The sequence below is a fragment of the Cervus canadensis genome, chromosome 19 (assembly GCF_019320065.1).
Source record: "Cervus canadensis isolate Bull #8, Minnesota chromosome 19, ASM1932006v1, whole genome shotgun sequence".
Classification (NCBI taxonomy): Eukaryota; Metazoa; Chordata; class Mammalia; order Artiodactyla; family Cervidae; genus Cervus; species Cervus canadensis.
In genome coordinates, this window is record NC_057404.1 from 50,604,028 (window position 1) to 50,631,776 (window position 27,749).

Below are 27,749 nucleotides of genomic sequence, written 5' to 3' on the forward strand. Positions count from 1 at the left end.
TAAGTATGTTCAGGCATATCTATTTACATGGGGAAACCTCTATAAAATCACGATTTTTTAAGAAATTTTGGCTGCACCTGCATGGCTTGTGGAATATCAGTTCCTCCACCAGGGATTGAACCCATACCACGTCAGTGAAAGGGCCGAATCCTAACCTCTAGATCACCAGGGAACTCCCAGGATCATGATTTTTTTAAAACCTATATTTTTTTTCTTTTACATTCCTTCTATCCTCTTTTCTTAGTTCAATTCAGAAACCCCTTCCTGGCTAGAATAGTTATTTTTATGTAAGTGACTTGCACTATTAATGGTACTCTTGAATAGCACCGTAATCTAAGTTTTTATTAGTTTTTAATTATAAAGAACCTCTTTCAACCATTTGAGTGGGTGACTAACTACTAGGTTAGAATTACAACTGTCAAATTTGTGGGATTGTGGCAGAAATAGTCCCAAGTATATGGCTTGAGATAAGTTTTTAAGAAGACTAAAAAGACAACAGTCTTAAAGTAAATAAGCTACTATCAGTGGGTTCATTTTTGGAATCTAAATTCTTTAAGCATACCTCAGTGGAATTCACCATCCCCTTTTGGTTATGTTAATCTGAATTCATATAAATGTTTTAATCTTTATGAAAACAGATTTCATTGGTGACCTTTATTAACAAATTTTTATTTTTATTAGTTACTGTATTCATCACTTGGATAAAAGTAATGCTATTTACCATACATTTTTACATCATAAAGAATACTGAAAATATTTTGTAGAAGTATTATAGGAGTCAGTGAAAATACAAGGAAGTTAAGAATTCAACTTGTGCCTTATTTAATGATTTCTTGTGTTTATATTTTTCCATTATATCACTCTTTTCATTTGTATTTCTCAAAATAATTTCTTCACAAAGAATGACTACCTTTATTATCAGAGACAGAGAGATAGTATATTAAAATAAAGAATAGTACAAAAAAGGCACTTCTCAAACTTTGGAGTTCTACAGAAATTGCTAGTGGAATCATCAGCTGTTTGAGTATGACCCTTTTGCTTCAAAGGTGACTTGTCATTTTTAAATGCCTTTTGTGGAAAATCTCATTAAAGTCATCTGGCTCCATTCCATTCATAATAAATCAGGATCCTGGGGTAGGCTGAAGAGGAAAGAAGACCATAATCTATATACATTTAAAGTTCCCCTGATGATTCCAACCAGAATTGGAAACAACTGCAATAAATACTTTCATCTCCCTATCAACCCTTACTCTACCCACCCCATCTTTGAATTTGAAGCAATAACAGATCTGCTTCTAATAATCAGTACGACTCTACATTGCGATTGAGAAAAAATTTTCCGTGTGTGTATATGAGGCACCCTGGCAATTTTTTGATGTTTAGTGAGGCTAACTGGTCTACCTAATAGCCAATTAACTGTTGGGAATGTTTAAAAGTTGGAGGATAAGATTGCTTCGCAGTGTGGCATTGCTTTCTGCCATACAACAGCGTGAACCAGCCGTGAGTATACACGTGTCTCCCCCCTTTTTGAGCCTTCCTTCCACCCTGCCCTCCAGTTACTTTTGAGCATGGGAAAGAGGAGACAGTTTTATCAGATGAGTTGAAAGGCTTTATGATCTGCGTGAAGTATGACTTGTCTGTCTTGATGGTATAATCTTCAGGAATGAGGCTGTGTGTTTCTGATACCTACATACATAACTAAGCTCATGGAGGCCCGAGGTGTTACTCAAGCTGAATTTTGGAAAGAAGACCACTAAAGTGTGGTTTAAAAGTTATGCCTTAAATAGACTGTGCTGTTTTGAATAAACTTCTAATAAATGTCCTGGGGATTTAACTGGTAATTTGGCAGCCTTGGAGACCTCAAACCTTTGGAGACATCAGCAGTTCTGAAACTCCTAAACACAAGACAACAGCTACTTTTTGTTCTTTGTCCTTGACTTTGGTAGATTTTCCATATCTTTAAAATAGTATAAAATCCATGAATGTAGGGAAGAAAGAAGGAATGAGCAGCTCATAGATGAATTCTCTCTCCCAGTTCCTCAGCTATCTCCTTTTAATAGTTCTAACCCAACAAGCTCTTTACGATACCAGGGTTTTGTTTGTTTGTTTCTTTGTTATATTTTTGGTTACTTGCATGAATATTTTACCAGCTGTTCTCTCACTCTCGTCCTCGCTCACCAGAGCTTCCAGGGTAGCCAGAAAGGGATTCCCCGCTAGTTTATATAGAATTCTGAAATGGACTTTTCAGCATGTATAGCTGGAATATTACTCCTTCCATTTTCCTTCACTTCATTAGTACCTTACCAAAACTTTTCCCATTAGATCCGTGTTGACGCCAACTTAGCCCTTTTCTAGAGATGTCCCTTTACTGTATATTTATCATTACTATACAGGTCATATCGTGAGGAACACCTCAATAAAAAGTATCTATTATTAAGGAGGAGAAATATCAGGGGTACAAAAATTATTATAAACATATCAACCTCATCTTTATTTGGTTAGGAGAAATAGCGTCATTTCACATTAATATATATTTCTTGGCACTCTATATATTTTGCATGCATGTGTGTTCAGTGGCTCAGTCACATTCACCTCTTTGTGATCTCATGGACTGTAGCCCCCCGGGCTCCTGTGTCCATGGGACTTTTCAGGCAGGAATGCTGGAATGGGTTTTGCCATTTTCTCCTCCAGGGGATCTTCCTGAGTCAGGGATAAAACCTGTGTCTCCTGCATTGGCAGGTGGATTCTGCACCACTGACCCAAATAGAGACCTGTTAATTACCAATTTTAACTCATTTTTTCACAGTTTGTCTGTTAAAAAAAAGGTTGAAATCAAAACTGACTTTGACCTCTATGTATCTTTATGTGAGTAATGATGGTTTTACCAAATTTCTATTTTTTTTTCAAGGGAGTTATTTAATCTCTAGATCACTTTTTTTTGAGAGTTATGTTTTATTTGGTGGGTATTCTTAGGATTTTAAGCCTAGGAGACAGCATCTCAAGAGACCCTGAGAGAACTTATCCAAGGAGGCAAAGGGAGGAGCCAGGTTATATAGAAGTTTTGCCACAAAGAAAATTAGTTTCAAGTGCTAAAGTAATATTTGATCCCTGTGTATTAAAAAAAGCTAAAGTAGATTATCTTCAAGTTCATGTTTGTGTTACTAATATAATTTACTTTAAAAATCTAATCAATAAACATCGATTAAATTTTTTAAAAGTAAATTAGCATTACAAACATGAACTCTGAGAATCTACTCTAGTTTTTTTATTAATTATAGGGATCAAATATTACCTTTGCGTTTGAAACTAAGTTTAGCTGCCAATCTTTGCAAGACATTCAGCACAATTGGAGGTGGATATGGTAGATGGGTTATAAAGAACGGGAAACATACTAGAAAGCTGTTTACTAATTTAATAAGTGATATTTACATAAAATTACCAGATACTCCTAAAGCTCCATAAAGACAAATTCAGGAGACCTGTGTATGATTGCATCTACTCACTGTGACACTGGGCCAAACTATTAACCTGACTTTAGTTTTCTCACCTATGAAGTGATGTGGCCCTGATCTGTTAGCGATCTTTCTTGTTTCTATATGATTCTGCACTGTTTTCAATTGTTTTTGCTTCTCTTTATTTTTGTAAGTGATTGAGATAGTTCCATTGAATTTCCAAGTTTTCCTTCATATAATAGGAATTGCTTTGGCCTGACACTATGTCCCAGACACAGTTCCTGCAACCAAGAAGCTCTGAGACCCACTGGGGGATAGGTACAAATAACAAGAATAAAATGTTATTTGGGCCATTAAGTTGGAATGAAGATTGTCTATTTTTATGTATATGACGCAAGTTTTATTTAATAGACTGTGTATTTTTGTAAGCTCTTATCTGGCAGAAAAAATAATGGAAGAAAATAGTTCCTGTTGTGGTAACACTTGAAATTTTCTGGACGTAGTTAAGACAGAAGATACAGAAAATGAAGTAATGTTATGAAGCTGTGCAGTTGTTTTTGTTTTGTATTTTAGGTACTGATTTGAGTCATTTTGCAGGAAGAAGTTTATTGTGGTTCCATTATTTTCTGTTAGAGCCTGTGTATCCTGATAATGCCACATCTTATAAACCCACAGAAAGTATCATCATGGTGTTAATTGTTTTACAAAGATCCAATGGTAGTAATGATAGGTGCCTTTGAACTAGAGGGTGCTGTGGTGAAAAGAGCCTGTAGTAAGCACTTAAAGGAACCTCAGCGGTTCACAAACAATTCAGCCGTATAGCTCAGTGAAAGTAAGACATCTCCTGCATTCTTCTTCTTCTTCTGCTGCTGCTGCTAAGTCACTTCAGTCGTGTCTGACTCTGTGCGACCCCATAGACAGCAGCCCACCAAGGCTCCCCCGTCCCTGGGATTCTCCAGGCAAGAACACTGGAGTGGGTTGCCATTTCCTTCTCCAGTGCATGAAAGTGAAAAGTGAAAGTGAAGTTGCTTAGTCGTGTCCGACTCTTAGCGACCCCACGGACTGCAGTCTACCAGGCTCCTCCATCCATGGGATTTTCCAGGCAAGAGCACTGGAGTGGGGTGCCATTGCCTCCTCCCCCTGCATTCTTCTAGGGGTAGTACAGACTTCCTCCGTATTTATGGCTTCTGCCTCAAACTGTGCCAGATGCTTAATTAAACTATGTCACATCCTGACATGACTGAAACCAAAGAAGAATAAGCAGAACAGGTAACCTGGAAACATAACTCCTTTGAGGAAGAGGTCACTTAGGAAATGAGGAGCTTTTGTTCAGGGCAGTTACCTACAAAACATGGGGCTACAAAACATGTGGGCTCTGAAGGACAGGAGTCAAAGACTGGGCGTGGGTGGTGGAGAAAAGAGCCATCTGTGGAAGCACAAGTTGTCATGAATGGGGAGGAAGCAGATGACAAGGGACCCAGGAGCAGATGCCAACCCTGTAACTGCAAACACTTTATCAAACCATAGAAAGGGCTTTGTATATAACATAAAACACTCACACTCACCCATTTAACACAAGTGGCGATATTTCAGAACTTTTGACTTTTATACTAGAAAACAGCACTGGAAGAAGAATTTATAGTAAACTAATATGAGAAATCTTTTTTGCCATCAAAGGAAGCTTGATAACTGAGATGCATGTCTCTTTAATCACTGTAATTAGCCTTCACACATGAGCCTTCTGGATTATGTATTCTATAGTAAGTTGCATAAGAGCTTACAAAACAATTTAGTCCCTCCAATGAGCTTTAAAATTCTGTGAAACTCAATCAAGAAACTCATGATTATGCTAGAAAGTTGAACATTTTCCACTTAGAGCCACCCAGAAGCTCTTTTATATTGTACTTCTTAATTTCTCTTCTTTCTTGTGTTACATTAAAAAATATTATCACAATTCATTTCCCATTAATCCTCCTCTCTATTTCCATTATGAATGCAGATATGTTTTGGCATATTGCAGTACCTTGGATAAAATAATTAAGTAATAACTACTATGAACTAAACTTTGGTAAAGATTTTTGATTGAGTAAAAAATATTTTATATCAAACAACTCTTCTCAATAGGTATTTGAGGTGTTTTGGTAATGTGTGTAAGTATATTTATTTGCTGGTGATAAAATTATATTGGCAACTAACATTTGCTGAGCACTTTTCATCTTCGCATTGGTGTGCAAAATTATAATTTTACATAGTTTGAATTCCTGGGATAATTGTACTGCTTCTCTGCCTCTTTTGTAAATTAACACACACCATGAATCTGCAGAACCTATGCTCCTTCCGTTTCGGTGGTAACAGTGTATGTCTGAGTAGTCCTTTTCCTACCTTGGCCATGAGAATTGACTTTCTCTTTGATTTGCCATACTTAATTCTCTGATTATTTTCAGAAGCAGGCATCTGCTCTCCACATACAGATAATAACCTCGCAAATTATGACTCAATCCCTGGTCTCTCCCAAAAGTACACTTCGTTTCTAGTTTCAGTTTACTTTCCTACTGAATGGCCAAACTCAGTAAATTTTTTCCTTTCTGATTTCTTTTCCATTAGTAGTCTACTTGCCTACCTCAGTCTAGCTTGGTAAAATATTTATATGTGTAATGTTGGTTCACTCTTGACACTAAATTCATCGCTATGATCAAGGGTATGATGACCTTGTAAGTTGAGCTGTTTCCAACAATCTCCTCTAGAGAGCACTTGTCCACTGATCAGAGCACACATAAGTACTTCTGTTAACGTTCCATGCATTTTTCTCTGTGTAAGTGACTGCATGATATAGTGATAACTAAATGTGTTTACCTGGGATGACTAAAGTTCTTTCTTTAAGCCTATGCACTTTGTAGTTTTAATGTATAAGATGAGAACAGTGTCCCACAGGCCCTGGTATCATGGAATTTGACCAGTTTGCTGTGTCCATAATAATGGCTGATTTTCTTCCTATACTGTGTCACCATTGCTTAAGACACAGTAGATACCCTGCCAATTCTAAATACCTAAGTACTATTTTTGTGTCATCAACTCTAATTTGTCATAACTTAGTCTTCTGAATCAAACATAGGAAGAAAAGTTTGTTTGGGCAACTTGTAGATTGTAGCATAAACAGTTATCACAGAATGAAACAGAACCAGAAATTTTAACATTTTGTGAAAAACTATTCTCAATTACATTTATTAACAAGGAAATGAAAGATATTATGAAGGATGGGACAAAAATTTTTCTAGAAGAATATTTTTTGTCTTCCTTTGTATACTTAAAAGTTAATGCACAGAATTTGCATCTTAAAAATCACACTGATGTTTAAAACTATAAATTAATATTTTTGTAAACTATTGATTTCCTGTTTTCAGTGCAAATTCCCTTGTCTTCATAGTACTTGAAACTTTCCTCTTGGGTGCATGAAGTCTGCTACATTAGGCTGGCAGCACTCTCTCATAACTCCTGTTTGCCCTGTTTCTCCTCTTAACCTTGATCCTTGTTCACACACAATAATGGCATGCTTAGCTGGCCAAAGTCAGTAACTTTTCCTGTTCTCTTCCTGCTCTATTTTGATGAATGCTACCCAAGCTCTTGTGATGAAGTGTCTGCATGCCAGTGACCCATACATGTAGCTTGTTTAGGTATAGGCTGCATTACTGAAATCATGATTTTATCCTTTGTGAGATATATCAAGGTTCCAGTGATTTCTAAAACTTCTGAAGGATTCTCTCTTCTGACTTAGCACACATGCATGCATGCTAAGTCGCTTCAGTCATGTCTGACTGTTTGTGACCCTATGGACTGTAGCCCATCAGACTCCTCTGTCCATGGGATTCTCCAGGCAAGAATACTGGAATAGGTTGCCATTCCCTTCTCCAGGAGATCTTCCCGACCCAGGGATCAAACCCATGTCTCTTTCGTCTCCTGTGTTTGCGGGCAAGTTCTTTACCACTAGTGCCACCTGGGAAGCTCTCTGATGTGTAGCTTTCTCCAATGGAAAGCTGCTGGAAAGTGTACACATCATTGTAGTGCAAAAATAAAGCAAGGAACTGTGAAGCTCATTTAGACTTTAAAGACTGGCAAAGAACCTGTGGCATGTCAGTATATTTTATAGACTCTCAAGTGGAGACCAACATGCAGAACAGAACACCAAAGGCACACTTCTGTTGCAACAAGCGTACATTGTAACTGAGTGTAAAACCTCCTGACATTCCTGTACACAAAAGCATGGTAGAATTAAATGGGATTCTTTGTGAGTCTTCATATTCTGAAGAAGCAGTTTTTCTCTTTGTGAAACCACATTCATTTTCATGAAAGATTCAGGGGTGAAAACACACCCAGGCAAGATATAAAAATGAAATATAGACTTCATACAAAAGCTTCATATAGCTTTTGTAAAGATAAAAGCTTTAATGGTTCAAAGGCTCTCCCCCTCCCCCTTTCTTCTTTGAGTTCAATGATTGTCTAATTCCTTGGAGTACATAGGTCAACAGTGTGACCTACCAAAGAAGTAAAGTTGACTAGGAAATTATCTCTATCATATAAAGGAAAAAATAGAACACTGTTCTGAGATGTCACAAGATGATAAATTCTATTGCAACTTGATTAGAGGTTTTTTTTTTTTTCTTCCTTCTTCTAACTAGCTTATTTTGAAGTAGTATCTTTTCCGAGAAAACCTATCCTTAGAACTCTGTTCCTAAGGTATGATGTATAGGTATATATATGCATATAGGTATCTAGATTCTATACATCTGTATTTCTCAAAATTTTATTAATTTCTCTCTCTACTTTTTCTTCCCCTGAGTTGTCAATATATTGAAGTTAGAGTGTTGTAGTCTTATTGTATGTACTTCAAGTGTACCTAAGGGAACGATCATTTTAGTAAGAGTTAACAAAAGAATGGATCCATTTCATAAGTATGTGAAATTAAAAACAAATTTTGTAAGTTAAAAAGTATCAATATTTAAAATATAGAATCGTTTCACAGCACTACTTTCTATCTTGCCACTCAGGCTTGAGGCCTGATGGCACGGTCTCAGTGAGACAGCCCATGAGATGGATGGGAGCGTTTGGGATCTGGCATTAGACCCATGTAGTTGCAAAGTCTGGGCCCAGACAGGTATGCCAGGCTTTGCTGTTGTTTAGTCACTAAGTCATGTCTGACTCTTGCGACCCCAGGGACTGTAGCCCTCCAGGCTTCTGTGTCCATGGGATTTCCCAGGCAAGGATACTGAAGTGGGTTGCCGTTTCCTTCTCTGGGGATCTCCCCAGCCCAGGGGTTGAACACGGGTCTGCTGCACTGACAGGCATATTCTTTATCACTGAGCCATCTGGGAAGCCCGTTCCAGGTGTGGTGTCTCATAATCACCTCATCTGCAATGTAGAAAGCAGGAAACCCTGGGGTTTTTATTGGGCAGGGGGATTATAGCAATGGGGAATGTCAGCTGCTTGGCAATCAAGCAAACATCTCTTCTTGGCCAGGATGATATGACTCAGTGTTATAGATTATGGGACAAAGCTTTGGTATTGGAAAGAAAAGTGTCATAAATGTACCTTGGAAGCTATACCACCTACAGCCTTCTTCATGACAACCCTCCACCCAGAGAGAGGCGCTGCAGCTTTGGTCACACAGACTAGATTTAGAAGGAAGGGTTATTCCTGTTCCGTGACAACATGGAGATAAAGATGAAGTTATGTTTTGGGGATGACATCATTACTGGTTGTCCTTAGATGCAGATGAAGGTTCAAGGTCTTGCTTCCAAATGGTTGGTGAATGAGACAGGGGAGCAGGAGGTACTTTTCCTGAAAATGACTTCATTGTCAGCTACCACTAGGAGGAAACCTGGGGAAGTTTGACCCATTTGCTTTGAAATTAAGAATGAATGGAGGCAGCAAGTGGGATCTAGAGAGAAATAAGACCATATAGCCTCTGTACTTTTTTAAAAAAACAATTATTCGTTATATTATTTGATTCCCACAATGAAGTATATTTCCAGCCTCATTTTTCAGGTGCATAAATGACGTTTAGAAAGATTAATTTATCTTCCCCCAAATCTCAGAGCAAATACATCGCAGATATCCAATTCCAGAGCTCATGCCTTTTCTCTAAACCATGCTGGTGTGTACTATGATACAACATCTATTTTTTCAGTACTTTTAAATTATATTGTGTGTATGCTCAGATGCTCAGTTGTTTCTGACTCTTTGCAACCCCATGGACTGTAACCCACAAAGTTCCTCTGTCCATGGGATTCTCCAGGCAAGAATACTGGAATGGGTTGCCATTTCCTCCTCCAGGGCATCTTCCCAGTCCAGGGATCAAACCTGCTTATGTTACATCTCTGCATTGGCAGGTGGATTCTTCAACACTAGTACCACCAAATTGTAGAACAGATAAATAAATACAAGTGCAATTCAAACAAAGGAAAATAAAGATGAGGCAAATTTATCATAGCTAACATTTCCTGAACAATGTGGTGTGCCAGGCACTATGTTAAGTGTTTATGTAGCAACTTATTTCAGCTCTCACAACACCATGAAGTAGAAATGATCATAACCCCCCTTTGTCGAATGGAAAAATGAGGTTTAAGGAAGAAGAAAGAGAAAGCTCTCGACAACTTGTATCTGCCTATAATGCTGGAGAGAAAAGTAGCTGTGATGTAGGATATATAACACCAACACACATAAAAATATTCCTGACATTTCCAGGAACAAAGCAAATAGGATAGAGCAGCCTCTTGAGAGTCATAATGTGGTTTACACCGTATCAAGTTCTTCAATACTAAGGTTATAGAAAGAAGGACAAAGCGATTAAAATTATTAAGTGCTCAAGTGTGACTTGCATCTCCAACAATCAAAATAACATCAAAGCAGATGTCTAAGTCCTAGATGGCTCTAAGAGAAATACATTGTAAGAGTGGAAGACAGATGAGGTAGGTCTTGTAGAGCTGTATCACATAGCTGATTAATCTGAAGTCAGTTTATCAAACTGTGGATGCAGGTGGTTCTAAATTTTCTTGAAAGTTAGTTTTTTCACTGGACCATAGTGAGAACCCAAGGACAAAAATACAAAACAAACTGGAAAAGGAAGGTCACTGAGGCATTGTTAACTCTGAACACAAAAGGTATATAGCACATAAAGGTCTTTGGGCACCATTTCGGCTTTGCTGAGCAGTGAGGACCAGTATCTGAATGTTATCTTTGTAACACAGAGAGATCGATCGTGCTGTACCTTAGTGTGGGCTAATAATAAACTGAACTATTTTGGGTTCCAGAGAAAAGCAAAGGAAACATTTAAGAAATGATTTTTAACATTTGATCCCCAAAGCAGCTAAAATCAAATGTTATTAAAATAGAAAGAACATATTTCAAAAATTGACATTTTAAAATGTCAGTGGCTAATGAAAGCTACATTCACACTTATTGATGTCATAACATGCTTCTTAGTCAGTCAAATAGAACATTACCTATGTGTTTATTAAAATTTGACAAAAATCTGATTAGAATCTTGCAATATAATCCTATGAGTTATTAAAGTGTGAAGTTAGGAATAAATGTTATTGCCATAGGGATTTAGAAATGGTAAATTGTAATTTCGAGCTTTAGAGTTATCATAAAAAAGAAGGCAAGACTTTTTTTTTTTTAAGACTTTGAATTTTTATGGTGCTCCTTTCTTCAGGACACACATTTCCTGCAATTAACATATATCAGAATCACTGGCACCTAATAGTGGCAAATATCGGGGAGTTCCACTTGAGCACTTTAATTGATGATTTCTTGTGAACTAAAGTTGAAAATGCAAACCTTTTCTGTAAGTACTTACTGTAGACAGATCACTGTGGGGTGTTTTTGCACTTATGGATTTGCTGTATTATTGGTTGTTGTCTGCAAATATTAGTGTTTTTCACTGAAGGTTAGATATGTTAGAAGTGAGGGTACATGTGAAGAAATAAAAACTGGCGAGAGGAGATGGAAGTGGGTTTCGTAGATTGGAGGCAGTGTCAGAGGAGGTCCTGACTGTATAGAGGTGATGGCCATGAAGAGGATTAGATGTGACAGTAAGGGCAGGGATTTATTGATAATCTATCATCATCAATAAAAAAGAGCCAATAGTGAAAGAGCGCAGAGCAGCACCCCAGGTGGAAAGAATGGAATGAAAAGAGGTTTTCTACCACAAGTAACGCATTAGAGACCCAGAGTGGCCAAACCGCAGAGGAGTGTGTGTGTGTAAACACTCATTGTAAGAGTAATCTATTTGGGCCTCTAGAGAACAGTCATTGCATTTTTCTGGCATTAGCAGTGATCCTTCTCCATAGGCTTTAGGCATGGATGAACTATCCGTGATAAAAATCAATAGTGTTTCTCTTCCTTAATAAACCATATTCTGGTTTGTGGCCACTTTCGTGGTCGTTTGTATTTTTGTTCTTTTCACTCCTGCTCATATGCAAATGATTACCAATAGGATCAGTGCCTAGACTATTTCATGACAAAAATCAAACATCTGAAAAAACAATCATATGAGAACTGACAGAATAATAATATGAACAAAACCAAGGAGCATTAACTGGTAATTGAATAGTTTGCTGTGGATTGCCATTCTCAGAGATTGATTGAAGGATTTCTGTGTGTACATCAGAAATATTGCACATTTGCCTCTTTTTATATAAATGATATACTTGGACCTGGCTTATACTGCTGGATAAATATTAATGAGATGAATGAAAGAAATGTTTTTAAAAACCAATTTTATTTTAAATGTATTAAGGAAGATTTTTATTTTTTTATATAGTTAATAATCAATTACAAGTATCTGCTATATCAGAGGCATTCCAGAAGCACTGAAGACAGATAGAAAAATAAATATATAATGAGCTCCTATTCTTGTGAAGGAGACAGGCATGTAAAAAGATGATTACAGTTCAGTATAGCAATGAACTAAGATCATGGCATCTAGTCCCATCACTTCATGGGAAATAGATGGGGAGACAGTGGAAACAGTGTCAGACTATATTTTTGGGGGCTCCAAAATCACTGCAAATGGTGATTGCAGCCATGAAATTAAAAGACGCTTACTCCTTGGATGGAAAGTTATGACCAACCTAGATAGCATATTAAAAAGCAGAGACATTACTTTGCCAACAAAGGTCCGTCTGGTCAAGGCTATGAATTTTTCAGTGGTCATGTATGGATGTGAGAGTTGGACTGTGACGAAAGCTGGGCACCAAAGAATTGATGCTTTTGAACTATGTTGTTAGAGAAGACTCTTGAGAGACCCTTGGACTGCAAGGAGATCCAACCAGTCCATCCTAAAGGAGATCAGTCGTGGGTGTTCATTGGAAGGACTGATGCTGAAGCTGAAACTCCAATACTTTTGCCACCTCATGTGAAGAGCTGACTCATTGGAAAAGACCCTGATGCTGGGAGGGATTGGGGGCAGGAGGAGAAGGGGACGACAGAGGATGAGATGGTTGTATGGCATCACCGACTCAGTGGATGTGAGTTTGAGTCAACTCCGGGAGTTGGTGATGGACAGGGAGGCCTGGTGTGCTGCGACTCATGGGGTCGCAAAGAGTCAGACAACGACTGAGCAACTGAACTGAACTGATAGTAAAGCAGCCAGGAAATGATAAATTCCTGATGTAACACAGTAGCAAAGGGGTGTACAAAAGTGGCCTCTTCAGGACACAGTGTATGGAAAAGGGAACGTTAATACATCAGCAGTTTCCAGCTGGAGCAACATGGTATGCAAGGGTTCTGCTCAGTGAGCCGGAGAAGACAGGGTTGGGAGTGGATTTAGGGGAAACAGTGGCTCAGAGGAGAGACTTTTAATGACCTAGGAAAGCCCTGAACTTGTTAAATACTAACTTTTAAGATCTATTAGAAAGGAAAAACTTTTCTTTTAAAAGATTTTTTAAATAACCTCTCTTAAAAGTATTCAAGATTTCAAAACAGATCTGTGTTTTCATATCGTATTTACGTTCCCTCTTTCCTTCCTTCCCTTGTTTCTTATCTTCTGCAGAGAAGATATCATTTGCTGAGCTCGTGGCATGATTTATAGGTTATAACTCTAAAGATTAAAGACATACAAGTATTAGCATAAGAGTCTGTTTACTGTAGCTCATTATTATACAGATGAGAATAAATTTCAACGTGGCAGCTAGCAGCACTCTGTCCAGTATTCATTCTTTAATAACATGTGGCCAATAGCATTGTAGCTCAGAGGACATAAGACCACACTGACACTATGACGACTTGAATTTTCAATATTAATTTTATGATATTTTAATTTTTATGGTTTTTGATTGGCTATAAAATTATTCTGTCTTCAAAAGATGTAGGACATTATTTAAAACTTAAAAACAATCTTTCCACTTTTAGAGGGAGAATGACTGACATTTAATCAGGATATTTATTTATTTAAAAAATTATTGGAATATAGTTGATCACAATTTTGTGTTACTTTCTGCTGTAGAGTGAAGTGAATCAGTTCTACATATACATGGATTCACCCTTTTTAGGTTCTTTCCCCTATAGGTCATTATAGAGTGCTGGTAAAGTTCCCTGTGCTAGACAGCAGGTTCTTATTAGCTATCTGTTTTATATGTAGTAGTGTGTGTATGGGCTTCCCTGGTGGCTCAGACACTAAAGGATTTGCCTGCAGTGTGGGGAGACCTGGGATCGATCCCTGGATTGGGAAGGTCCCCTGCAGGAGGAAATGGCAACCCACTCCAGTATTCTTACCTGGAGAATCCCATGGACAGAGGAGCCTGGCAGGCTACAGTCCATGGGGTCGCAAAGAGTTGGACATGACTGAGCAACTTTCACATTCACGTGTATATATCAATCCCAATCTACCAATTTATTCCTCCCCCCATTGGTTACCATGAGATTGTTTTCTACATCTGATCAGAATATTGTAGTATAAATAATATTTAAAAATAAAGTTATTTGTACTTTAAGGTGCATAGAATACATTTGTTCTAGATAGAGCTTAAAATAGATTCTGAATTAATTATCATTTGGACAATGAAATTCAGATGCTTTCTGGTGCTCTAAGTTATCACAGCCTTTGAAATAAATTCAATTTAGTCTATCATCTTATATCATAGTTCATTTAATTCTTGATTGAATGCACACTCAACGAGTAGTTTTAAACGAAAACTAGTAATACCATATTTTACAGTCACACTTGGATGAAACTAGTTGTTTCAGTGTTTTAATGTATTACAAGAATATCAGCTACCATACTCATAATATTCAGTTTAATCTGTAATTTTGATAAATACTCATATCTGCTCCAATTTGGTTAGATATTTAATATGAAGTTGAATTTGTTCTTGATTGATCAATACTTGGCTATAGCCTGACAGTCTGTTTCAAATGCGCTGTGTGTGTGTGTGTGTGTGTGTGTGTATCTGCCCTTATTTTGTTTGGAAAATATTATTTTAAAATATTTGAGACCAACAAATTAAAATATCTGAGTATATGATTGCATTGAATTGGACTCTGTTTTACAGCTGAAGACATTCTTGCAGTAATGACAAATAGATTAAAACATTTAAACCATCATATTGGATGGCATAACCCCCAACGTTGATGAAAAGTTGCTATTTCTCTGGACCTTCCAGAGTGAATGTACAAACTGAGACTATAAATGCATGTAGCTCAATGCCTGTGACCCATCAAAGGAAAACATTGTCCAGATTCTGAGGGAAGTGAGAATTGAGAAGTATGGGGAGGATAAGTAAATTTTTATTTTTTTTTGTCTCAGTCATGGATAATTGATTTGAGTTTCTTAGTGGGATTTCCTATATGCTTAATAGTGGAACATTATTTGAAGAGATTGATCATGAATTCTTACTAGTACAGCTCTCCTGTTTATCTTGTCCTAAGGTTCAAGTCCTGCGTCTAATCACTGTGGTGGTCAGAGACCTCTTTGATAGGCAGGTCTGGAGAACTGTGGCAGACAACGTACAGAACAGAGCTGGTCAGCTTTCTCTGCAGCCTTGGAGAACATTGTGCCTTTGAACCCTAGACTTCCCATATTAACTGACCCATAGTTGTGCTCCGCACCATCCATTGATCTCAAAATCACCTTAACAGAGTCCTTTTCAGATTCCCTTTGTCAGCTGTCTTTCTAGTTTACAGGTGGAAATTTGCAAGAAGTGTTGGTAATCTAAAGCCAGATTGTAATAGAGCCTTCTACCTGCTTTTTATTTTTGTCACTTGGCCGTCTCTATAAACAATGCTTGTCGGGAACGCCTGCTTTAGTTGTTAACCTCTTTCTGAGTATTATGTACACACATAGTTTTCTTCAGAAAAAGTAGGAGTGCACAATGGCTAAATTGTTTTATTCATGTTGTGTTTCAAAATCCAGTTTAATATGACAGGGCATAGAGCTCGGTCAAAAACCCTTTAGGCCGAGTTTGCACACCCTACACTTCTTGCCTCATGGTCTCTTTAATGTCAAAGACATTTATTGAGTGCCCACTTTGTGGTGGGCATTGTGTGGAGTAGCCTTTGGAAAACTTCTCAAGCTGTTAGCACTGTTTATTAAAGAATGTCCTCCTTTATATACTGGAAGTCAAGAGCCAGCAGTCTGGAATGAAAATAATCACTGGCAGGAATGTAAAATTAAATCAGTTAATTGATGTCTGTGGGCAAATAAATAGCTTGGCAATAGTCATCTTGATTAATTTATGTACAGCATAAACTGTAAAATGCCTTTGCACTGACCTCAATTAGAAAAGTTATGTCACATGTTACTACAGGGAATCTAGTGTAGATCTATAAATTATGCAACGGTTTTTCTGATCAATCAATTATATAACAGTTCCAACTGGTGAAAATCATTATATATTTAACTTCTAGTCAAAGAAATGACATTGAATGTACCGAGACAAGGGAGAAAATAGCATGCTGCCTCAGTTGTTGCACAAAATGTTCCAGTTTTATTTCCACAGGTCAGTGGTTCCCAAAGTTAGAAGAACTTGTCCTTGGTTTCATGTGTTTGAGCATGGAGAATTTTGTACACAACAGGAGTAACAAAGTACTACTCTAATCAGATAAATACATTTGACCATAGCAGTTAGTCTTGAATTGGGGGAACAAAGCAGAAAGGTATGGTTTGTAATCTAAGCAGATTTCTAAATTCAGCAGAAGTAAAATAAATCTTACATATTAACAGTAGCCTTCAAAATACAATCAAAGTGTTAACTAAATATCATGTTAGAACAGTATACTTTGTACATGATAGTTCAGATTAAGAGAGACTCTACCTTGAATTTTTCATCTGTGTAATAGATATCCCTGAAAAACCCTTACTACTTGGAAGAGAGGGAAAAAAAATTAATTTCCATGACTCTGAGTGAAATTTTCTTTCTGATTTGCCACTTTTAAGAGTTTTGGCAAAATATTTTTCTTTCAGTATTTTTAATATGATAGCACTTGCCCTTTAAGAACAAATGAATCAAAATATTGGAGGAAAAATGAAACCCCTACTAGCATTTGCAGTTGATTTTCAAAAACATGTCATGTGAAGTCCTATAAAGCTATCCTACCACTCCCATTTTGGTGAATGAGACCATTCCAAGTGAAAGTTCCATTACAAATTGTGAAATATAGAATACTGGCAGGGTGCAGTTTCCAAAATGTTTGAAAGTTTTCAGTGCGGCTAATATTTAGAAAGGGTTGGGCAAAAGCTAAAGAGTCTACGTCCTAGAGTAGAGCTCCTGGATCCCAACAAAGAGTTGGCCATATCTCACACTATGGTCCTTTCTTCTTTCTCTATGAGTCTCCCAGGGAAATGCTGTGTGTCATAGCTCCTAGCACAGGGGCCCGTGATGGAAGACGCTGAGTAGTTCTTATTGTTTTTGTTTGTTTTTAATGCTAATGAACTAAACAGATGTCACCTTCTCTCATCACCTTGTGTTAGATGTATGTTCAAGTGTTAACTTGTTTCATAGAAGTAAAGAGCTTCAGAACTGGAAGGAATCTAGCAATCATTCAGTCTAACCCCCTTATTTTAGAAAAGAGAAAATGAAAGCCTTGATTTGATACATCTGCACAGGTATATTAGTGGTAAAACCAAAATCTAGGATTAGTTACTCCTAGCTATGAGGTCTTTTCATGCCTCTGCAGAGCTGTGATCTAACTCTATAGGTTAACTTGTAGAACCTTGACAGGTATTTCTTCTCCAAGGTGTTAGTTTTCTGATGATTCTGTAATCATTGCTTCTTACTCAGGAGGTGAAATGTAAAACTACAGTGGGTGGTTTTCAGATTTGCTACCATAGAGACTGCAGGAGCTACTTTCAGATTAGAGCTGAGAAGATGGTCTTTGTTCTCAGTCCTGAATCACTTCTCTCTTGATGGATTTGAAACACAGCAATATAGGTGAAATAATAACAGTAAAAGTGCCTGGGAATTTATGAAGATATTGCAAATATGTCACATTGCAGGTGTCTTTAATTTCACTTTCTACATCATACACCAAGTTCAAGTATCCTGCTCCAAGTGTGGCCAAACATGCAAATGTTTGCTTTCTGAGTAATTTGCCCTAATGACTTTGGAACATTTTTGAGAAACAGTGGTGACATTGTTCTGCCCTAGCAGAAAGCATACCCCTTGTTGTACCCACAGAGATCCTAGCAGTCTGTGGGCATGCTGTCAGGACATGGGTGGTGCACAGTATTCTCTAACTTACCTTCTAGGTGACACAGTGTGAGGTGTATACATTGTCATGTCACCCAAGACTTTGTAACAGACTTGTCTGGCAGTCACTCTTACTTAAGCACTAGGTGTGAAACTGGAAATGTTTTAACTTCTGAAGTAATGCCTTTTTCTGTGGACCCTTCTCATCATTTTGTTTTGATCAGACTGAAAGCGTCAGACCACTGGCAAAGTTTGGAATGTGAAAGCTGTTTGTTGGAAGTTCTGTTTTAGTAGCTATCGTATCTTCCAAGTCACTACTTTAAATCTAAAAGCCAGAAAATAGAAAATGTCAGCAGTTACAGGAGCACCGGTCTTGTGTACTTTTCCTTTGCTCATTTTTGTTTAGCCGTTGAACTTTGGCAATGGGATTTTGGTACCACTATGGGACATACTTTGGGCCGCTCAGATGATAGCAGCGTGGATGTTACAGTCAGCAAACATGACATTTCTCTTCTAGGGGAAGAATGAGAAGATGTCCCTGGCATAAAAATATAAGAAAAGGGTTGAAGATTGATGGCTAGTCATTTAGAAAAAGTATCTTCTAAGGGTTGCTAACAGCTTCTTGGAATTTTTTTCTTCTGTAACAAAGCACTACAAATTCTTTTCTAGAAAGATTCACCCAAACACTGTTAATATTTTTTTCAAAGACTAAAAAGGGTGTTTATTGCAGATCTGGAAATAAAATTAAAGGTTTGTCATGTTTAAAATGTTTATAATGATTAAATCTGTCACTGTTAATGTATGAATGGAGAAGTTTAGGTCAGTGTAGTCCAGTTAAATATTGTTGTTACAAATTGTGCTCCTTTCTGTGGCTACCTTTTATTCATTTACTTAACAAACATTTAATACTCTTGTGTGTGTTTTACCTCTGAGACGGTCAGTGAGAGAGATGAATAACATTATGTAAAAAGACAAGAGCCAATGGTAGTCTCAACTTTATCAAGATAGAACAAATAGAAAAAGAGGCTAACATAGATGTAATTAAGACTTTCGGGAGGAAGTGAATTTTAAGAGTTTTGCAAACGACAATGAACTCGTATTGGGTAGAGGAATGGCAAGGCATGCTTGGCTGAAAAACAAAATCTAAGGCTCAGTGGTGGTAGAATGGGTGATGTATTAACATGACAGAAACGTGCCAGGGAAGACTTCATGCTGGTAAAGCACTGTAAAAGTATTTATCAAGCACCTAGGAACATCTTTTCCAATCTGGAGGAGTTATTTTTTTCTTATTTTCAACATGGCTTAGTACCGATTTTCAGATCTCAGCTCAGTGAGGGCTCAAGGAGGCTATAGAGAATTTTTAGGATTTGCTTCCAGTTATTAAGTTGCATAATTCTATATCAAAAGACTTGAATATTAAATTTCTTGTATAAAAAAAGTCAACTAATTGATTCTAAAGGTGGGGATAAATGACTGGTAAAACCTTGGTTTATATTTTGAGTAAAATAGTTCATACATAGTCAGGAAGAAGCAGCCATTGTAAGAGTTTGTATTGCATTGTAAGGCTTTAAATACCTTCTAGAAAAGAGATGGAAATATCAAGGATATCCTTTTGGTAGAGTTTGTAACCACATCATTAAACATCATAGCTTACCTTATTCCTAGAGTACATGGTTCAAGTACATGGAACATTTGATGAAAAATTACCATACTATGCAAATAGTTTATTTAAAGATAATTCAGGCAACATGGAAGGCTTTGCTTGATATATCTCAGCTACCAATCCAATCATGTAACTGATACTGAAGCTCCATCTTTTTTAATACCTTCATCCAAACCTTTAACATTTTAAGTCTTTACATTATGTTCCTCTTTAACATGAATGAAGAAATCATGTCTACCCCTCCATTGTTGTCCTAATATTGTTGGTTCAGTCAATTAAAAAAAAAAAATATATATATATATATACTGTGCTGTGCTTAGTCGCTCAGTCGTGTCCGACTCGTTGCAACCCCAGGGACCACAGCCCACCAGGCTCCCCTGTTCATGGGGATTCTCCAGGCAAGAATACTGGAGTGGGTTGCCATGCCCTCCTCCAGGGGATTTTCCCAGCCCAGGTATTAAAGCAGGGTCTCCTGCATTGCAGGCGGATTCTTTACCAGCTGAGCTACCAGGGAAGCCCATATATATGTATACTTATAACTGATTTGATCCCTGGTTCACACTGTCCTACAGCAGAAACTAAGATGGCATTGTAAAGCAGTTATCCTCCATTTAAAAAAGGAAAGAAATGGAAGGTTAAACAAAAACAGAAGCAAAAATCAGGATTGTTTAAAAAAAAGCAGCATGAGGCTCTTACAAAAGTCAATAATCCAAAAGTGTCTTTCTCAGATTCAAGTTCATAGAGTTTTGGACAGCAATATAGAGTGATAGACTATTTCAGGAATGCCATTTTTAATGGAAAAAAATGACAAAGCATGTTTAGCTTTTTAAAAAAATGACAATTTGAAAGGTGAGCTCTATTTATCAAGTGTAATGTGTTTACTTCATAAGTATCTTCTACTTCGTGTTTTCCCCAAATGATTATTTTCAATTCAGTTGAAAACATTTAAGCATTTACTATTTAATATGTAACATATGGATAGATGGATGATACAAAAGTCAAAACTGGACCCTACAAGTGAATAGTTTAAAAACCTATTTGGAAGAGAAAATATGCACACACAAAACAAATAATAAATGAGGAAGAACTACTAAAATAACTAAATATATAAATTTTTGAGGAAATTCTATGGGGGGAATATAGTTCAACCCATAATGTGTGTTAGCTGCTCAGTCATGTCCAACTCTTTGTGACCCCATGGACTGTAGCCTGCCAGGCTTCTCTGTCCATGGGACTCTCCCGGCAAGAATACTGGAGTGGGTTGCCACTTCCTTCTCCAGCAACCCATATTAATCTATAACAAAAGTCTTGATATATTTTTTTAAATCATAATTGGCTTTAAAAAGCTATGGTGTATTTGCTGTGCTCATCTCAGTGGGGAACAATTTCTTTCAAAATCTGTAATGTGGTTTCAAAGATGGTATGTATTATGTTGAAAACCATTCTTGAATATCTGTATAAAGCTGAGTGAAACATTTTCAAAATAGTACGAATTAAAACAAATTATGTAAAAAGTGTTATTTACTCAGTCCGACTCTGCAACCCCATGGACTGTAGCCCGCCATGCTCCTCTGTCCATGGAATTCTCCAGGCAAGAATACAGAAGTGGGTGCCATTCCCTTCTACAGGGGATCTTCTGGACCCAAGGATCCAACCCTGGTCTCCTGCATTGCAGGCAGATTCTTTACTCTCTGAACCACCAGGGAAGCCCAAAATGAATTATAAATGAAGCAAAATGTTTGTTCTTCCTGAAATGCTCGTAGATAGTGAAAAACTGTGGATAACGTATAAAATTTCAAACATCCATATTGGTGTAAAATGAGCCATTTTGATTGATGTTTTTCCAGTGGACTTTAAATGCTGCAAGGATGGTTAATTGTCTTCTGTAAATGATTATGAAAAAGAAAATCGATTTAAGCCAAGTAAGCGGCTGCTTCTTGGTTTATGCCATTACAAAAGTAATTTTTACCTGTTATGTTGGTGAAGTCAGGTTAGCAGCTTTGGTGTTCTGCCTGAGTAGAAAGACTGAGGGGGAAAAATCAAAGGCATTCATTGAGTAATGCAGGAATTCTATGTGGAGACATTTTACACAGCAGGAACTTAATTCCATGTGTAAAGCAGGCTGCTCGCATGGTGAAAAACAAAACAACACCGCCCCCTCCCCTGCCCGCCCTTGGCCTCTCCCCCCCCCAACTCCATTGACATGCATAGCTGGCCTGGTAGGTGTAAAAATAGACTGGCAGCGCCTGAATTGGAAATGGTCACTGAAGGCAGCCTGCAGTTGCTGGGGTTTTGAGTTCTCTCTGACACCAGCAAGCCAGCCAGCAGATGGGGAGAACTGGTGAGGGGCGTGAAGGGGAACTGAGCAGAGGAGCCAAGGATCGCCTGGATGAATCGTCCACGTTAGTGTCCCCCTGGGAGCCCTGGACAGAGCAGAGAGGGCAAGGACGGGCCTGCTGACAGCGGGAAGACTGGAGCTGAGATGGGGAATGCAGCTCTCTGCCCGTCTTGCCATGCGGATAAGAGCCTAAGAGCTCAGGGACACTTGCAGGAATTGGACAGAACCCCAGACTACTACGGCTGCAACAGCGAGGACACCAAAGAACTTGGGCCGCGGGTAAGTTCTAAGCTACAGACTGGAGGAGAGGAGGATGGTGGCCTAAGACTCAACATTGGACCTCATTGGTTAAACCTCTAAACTTCCTGGAGGGAAGCTGACAGAATAAAAACCAATGTGATCAAGCCAGCTGACTGCCTCTGGTTCTGTGGCCTGCTGCGGTTTCCTCTTCGTGATCCGCAAGGTTCATGTTTGTACCTTCTGATCTGGCTGTAGCTATGAACTGACACTTGGAAGTATACAAGGATGCCATCTCTTTAATTTAAAATTTAGTGCAAAACTGAATATATATTTTATTATGGAGTGACTTGCAGCCATATTGCACAGATTCACTTACATTCAACCTGTTAATTTATTTTGCCTGTTTATATATTGATAGTTCATTTTTCATTAGGATCACAGATTATTTTTGAAAAGCACATACTAACTTCAAATCTCAGTTTCGGCTTATAAAGGCATTTTTTTCTTCTAATATTTAATTGACCTCAGTGAAAAGCCCTTTAAATACTGTTCTGATTATGATAATAGTATTTTGTTCAGAGTCCTGGAGAAGTCGAGCCATCACTTATTTAAGTTGACTTACATGCTTTAATAATTCAGTTATGGTAGGTTCCTTAAACTGGTTACAAAGGCTTACTTTGAATTTTTTTGGTGGGGGAGAGGGCCAGAAATCTTTCTGAAATATTTTTATTTTCATTTTTGCTGGAGGATAAAGTGTATCTTTGATCTGTCAGATGCAGGAATTTGACCTGCATTGCAAGGCATTTATTTCAGAGTGAAGCCATGAAACTAAGATAAGGAGGATTTCCGAATCAGAGAAGCATACTTTGTATTAATACTTTGAAGTGTTTGCCTGACATTTCCAGGAGTGAGGACTCTGAGGAGACTCCCTATTCTCTTTGACTTTTACTCTGACCTGGATGAACTTCATAATTTTGTAGCATTGAAATTCTGTCAGACCACAGTGAAATGGAAAAAGAAACTAAGAATTTATCAATAAAAATAACGTGCAGGGCCAGCATTTACAGTCAGCAGTGAAAAGAAAGTCTGTCAGCACTGTAGTGCAAAGGAAGATGGTGCTTCTGGAATTAGAAAGAAGCCACCCAGGCAAGAGATTAAGCAAAAAGGTGGGGAGAGAGGTGATTCCCTGTGGAGGGAAGGCACCTGCCTTAAAAATAGCTTGGGTTTGTGACCGGGGGCTGTCGCAGGCTATGGTTTAAGGTTTAAATTTCCCACATCCACCAGGAGTGTCATTCAGAATTTCCGAGTAGCCACTTGGAGTGCAGTTATTGCCTGAAGAGGCTAGAAAGGGTAAACTTTTGGGTAACTGTTCAGTAGCCTCTTGTTGCATTATATATTTATATTTTCTAAGCAGTGACTCCCTTGTTCAAAAAATAGCTTCTAGGGATTTTTTTTTTTTCATTAATTTATCATTTAGGCCATTCTTTAAAATATTAACTAATACTTTATTTTTAAGTTAAACAACTCTATTTTGTGTTTTTTCACCTTTAAAAAACCAATAAGGAAAATGTAAAGCATGAAAGTAAATTAAAAGTACTTTAAAAGTCCATATAAAAGCCTATTTTTAAAATGTAGAGAAGAGACAGTATTCTGATGCACTTATAGTTTCTTTTAGGTAAAGAAGAGCAAGTGTTAGAGTTAGTGAGTTAAGAAGAGCAAGAAGAGTTAGTGTGATTTTGAGATTCAAGGGCTAAAATAAATTCATTTAAAACTTCTGAATTCAGAAAATGATTTAAAAAAGCTTTTTAAGAAGAAATAATCAATAGCGACCTCATTCCCTTGTTAAAAATCTTTTAATATAGATATTAGCCCTAAAAATCTTTGAGTTGATTTTTTAAAAAATAATTACAATCTAATTTCTGTGAATTAAATAATATACTTCTAACCTGCTGATAGTTAAATAAACTCTTCTGTCAAAGATTTTACAGGCAGGAGCATATATTGATTGCTGTGATATGGAAAGAAATGGCAGAAGTGGAAATGCACCTGTTGTCTACCTTATGAAGTGATATTCTACTCAGGATTTTATCACTTTAATCATGGGCAAAAAAGATTAATTCTTAATACCAATAATAGCAGGCAAAATATGTGGTTCTCTGTAGCTTAAGTTCTCCAGATATAAGTAATCTACCATCTTTCTTTACTTTTAAAAGGGTACTATAAGACGGAAGTCACTCACTCCTTAGATCATCTAGATAAATGCATATCTTAATTAGTCTCTTTTTTTAATCATTCAGGCTTATCACAGTTGATGATTCAGTTAGGAGATTCAAGTTTTATTAACTTATATTTTTATAATATTCTTTTTTTAAGGGGAAAAACAGAGGTTCTTAGCACTTTTTTTCTTCTGAAAAATCAACTTGTATGTGTTTTATAGAGTTTGTTGTGTTTGGGGACCAAACATTTCAAATAAATAAATTTCGCAACTTTATTCATAATCAGAACTAAACTCAGGGGAAAATATAAATTTAAGATTCTAAAATTGCTGGGCTTTATGTAAATTAATACTTCATTCTTTTAAGTTTTTACTTAGAATTTTGAATATTCTGACATTTGTTTGTATAGATAAGTATAGGAATGAGGAATAAATCAGTTACTAGGAATTGTGTTGGAAGTAAGCAAGCAAAAAGAATTTCTTCTTGTGTGTGTATATTTGAAATTTCACTTATAGACTTATCCATTAAAAAAATTTTTTTTAATTGGAAGATAGTTGCTATACAGTGTTGTGTTGTTCATTTTTTATAAGATAAAAAAATCAGAGTAATTTCCAAGTTTGTTACATAGTTAAGCCCAGAAGGTATACCAGAAAAGTAGAAAATGAAACTAAATATTGTGGCAATATAATAATTTCCTAAGCTTCAAAACATAGTTAAGCCCAGAAGGTATACCAGAAAAGTAGAAAATGAAACTAAATATTGTGGCAATATAATAATTTCCTAAGCTTTAAAGCAACTTTAAAAGATTATAGCAAAAAAGATGAGCACCACAGCATTTGAAAATTCTACAGCTGGATAAAAATAGGTTATTTTATAACTTATGTACAAATTAATACTTGAATTGCAGAGCCAAATTCAACAAACCCCTTCTGTAAAGGGCCAGAGAGTGGATTTTATAGACGCTGTGGGCATGTGGGCTCTGTTGCTGCTTCTTAGCTGTGTTAAGTTGTAGAGAAAAAGCAGTTGTAGACAGTAGGAGACAAATAGCTGGCTGTATTAAAACAATCACTAAATTTTTAAATTAAATTTTTAATTGCTGATTTTTTCAGTCACTAAATATTAATTTTAGTTACCTTTTGCATTTTGTACTATACTTTAAAAATAATAAAATATCATTCTATCTGTAAACAGAGATTATAGTGATATTCAGTCTCAGAAGAATGCTTTGAGACTGGTGGACATTCCTGGGTATGCTGTAAACCTTTTCTGAATATTTGGAATGCAATCTGGAAATACATTTCAGACTAGTTACAGTGTCTCTTTTCATTTTGCTAGTGCAGTGAGGACTCTAGTAGCAAGGAGGTATTTGCATGGAGAAATAGAGTAGGCAAACCTTCTGGGCAGACTCCTACCCCCAACCACACCGGTCTCCAACCCCTCTATTGTGAGTATTCCCAAGCCTACCCCTCCCTTAATGCAAACTTTAAGGGCGCCAGGGAACTCTATCCTCAGAGACCTTATTCAAAATCCACTGAGAAAAAAATGTCTGGAAAGGTAAGACTCCTGAGCATATGTTAGGGTTTTCCTCTGAAATGTGGTTGTCTCTTACATTAGTCCTTAAAGGACTCCACAATCTGCTATTATCAGTCAGCTTGACAGTTTCAGAAAGAGGAAGCATGTGGGGCAGGAGAGAGTCAAGAACAAAATTCAAATTCTTATTCAGAGTAAGTTCTAGTAATAGTGCTAAATGTTTCTGTTGATCACAGAAGGGAAAATGGCATCATTTCTCAGATACCTTTTCCTTTTCATTTATGCAGATGACTGGTATGTTTATTCTAGGCTCAGTTATTAAAGAAGAAGTTCTAAGACATGCCTTACAGAACTTGTCCTGGACCTTTAGGGGAGCTCTATCAGGGACCTAAGTTTGCAAAGCCACGCAGGGGCTAAGCGGGCTTGCAGAGAGACAGCTTCTTGACCATGCTTTGGTGAAGTGCAGTCTAGAACAGCATCAGGAATGTATCTTTATTTCTTGTTCTTGGCTTGTGTTTTTGTCATGGCATCATTTATAGATTTGCATTTTGGTCTGTGTGTTCTATATATTTTTCTTGCATTGAGATCATGTACTTTTCATTGTAGTTTCTTTACTATTTCAGATTAATTTGCCTTGTCCCAAGAGCAAAACCATAAATGTGATGCTTCATTGCAAATGTTACTTAGATTATCTGTCCTGATTTTTGAATTATGATATCCTTGTTTTATCAGGTTTTTTCCTCAGAGATTTTTATTTTCTTGTTTCATGTATTTATTTCCCCAGTTATAGCAAAGAATTTTTTCTTTATTTCAGGCTTTTTGTTACTGTATACATTTTCCTCTGACTTTAGTCCATGATCAATGAACTCTGGTGTTATTGTGAAAACAATTCAGTACTTTTCTTCTGTGCTGAATCAAAAGGTAGTAAGTCAGATAGAAAATATTTATTGAGCTAGGTATTGATCTGAATGCTGGCGCTATGCTTAGGGAGGCTGGGGGAAACATGCTGCCCAGCTGAGGTGGGAGTGTGTTGGGTTAATTTAAGGGGCAGAAGAGAGCGTGGCTGCAGCATTGTGAACAGATTGGGGCTGGCAACAAGGTCTGAGAGGCGGACACAAGCCTACCTTGGCAGACATTTAGCTTTCTTTCTAATTGTAGTGGGTCTTGGTAAAGGACTTTGGATTTCATTCAAAGTACAGTGGGAAATCTCCGGAAGGTTTTAGGGAAATAGTAGAACCTCTTTTGTGCTTCAGAAGATCTGTCTGTCCCTCCCTCCCAACCTTCCTCCCTCCCTATGTCTCTGTCTCTGCCTCTCTCTTTGTCTGTCTGTGCTTGGTGGAGAATGGGTTATACATTCTATCAAGGGAGGAAGAAGGGGGGCCGATTTAAGCTGCCCAGAGACCCCTGAGGTGAACAATGTTGTTTAGTTGCTAAGTCATGCCCAACTCTTTTGCAAGCCCATAGACTAGCCTGCCAGGTGAATGATGATATAAGATTAAATTAAGGTGTTACCAGTGGTAGCGCAAGGTGATCAATTTCTGGGAGTATTTTTTGTTTTTATCAAAGGATTGTATTGACTTATAAAAGAAAGACAAGGAGTTATTGGTTTAAGCAACTGGGTACCAGATG

General features: G+C 37.3%; 1 protein-coding gene across 50 annotated transcripts in view; it reads left to right on the plus strand.

Moving 5' to 3' along the window:
* The window catches only part of ANK2 (ankyrin 2), a 696,383-nt gene that overhangs the window by 431,913 nt on the left and 236,721 nt on the right, over nucleotides 1-27,749 (plus strand). For 8 of the 50 annotated variants that reach the window (XM_043438117.1, XM_043438120.1, XM_043438125.1 and 5 more), the window contains exon 1: nucleotides 22,031-22,413. The exons of 34 other annotated variants lie outside the window; for them this stretch is intronic. In XM_043438117.1, the coding sequence (XP_043294052.1) occupies nucleotides 22,279-22,413 (135 nt within the window). In that variant the 5' untranslated portion in view covers nucleotides 22,031-22,278. Of the gene's footprint in view, nucleotides 1-22,029; nucleotides 22,414-27,749 lie in introns of those variants that run through there. 8 more of the 50 variants (XM_043438121.1, XM_043438116.1, XM_043438124.1 and 5 more) reach the window with 2 other exon arrangements.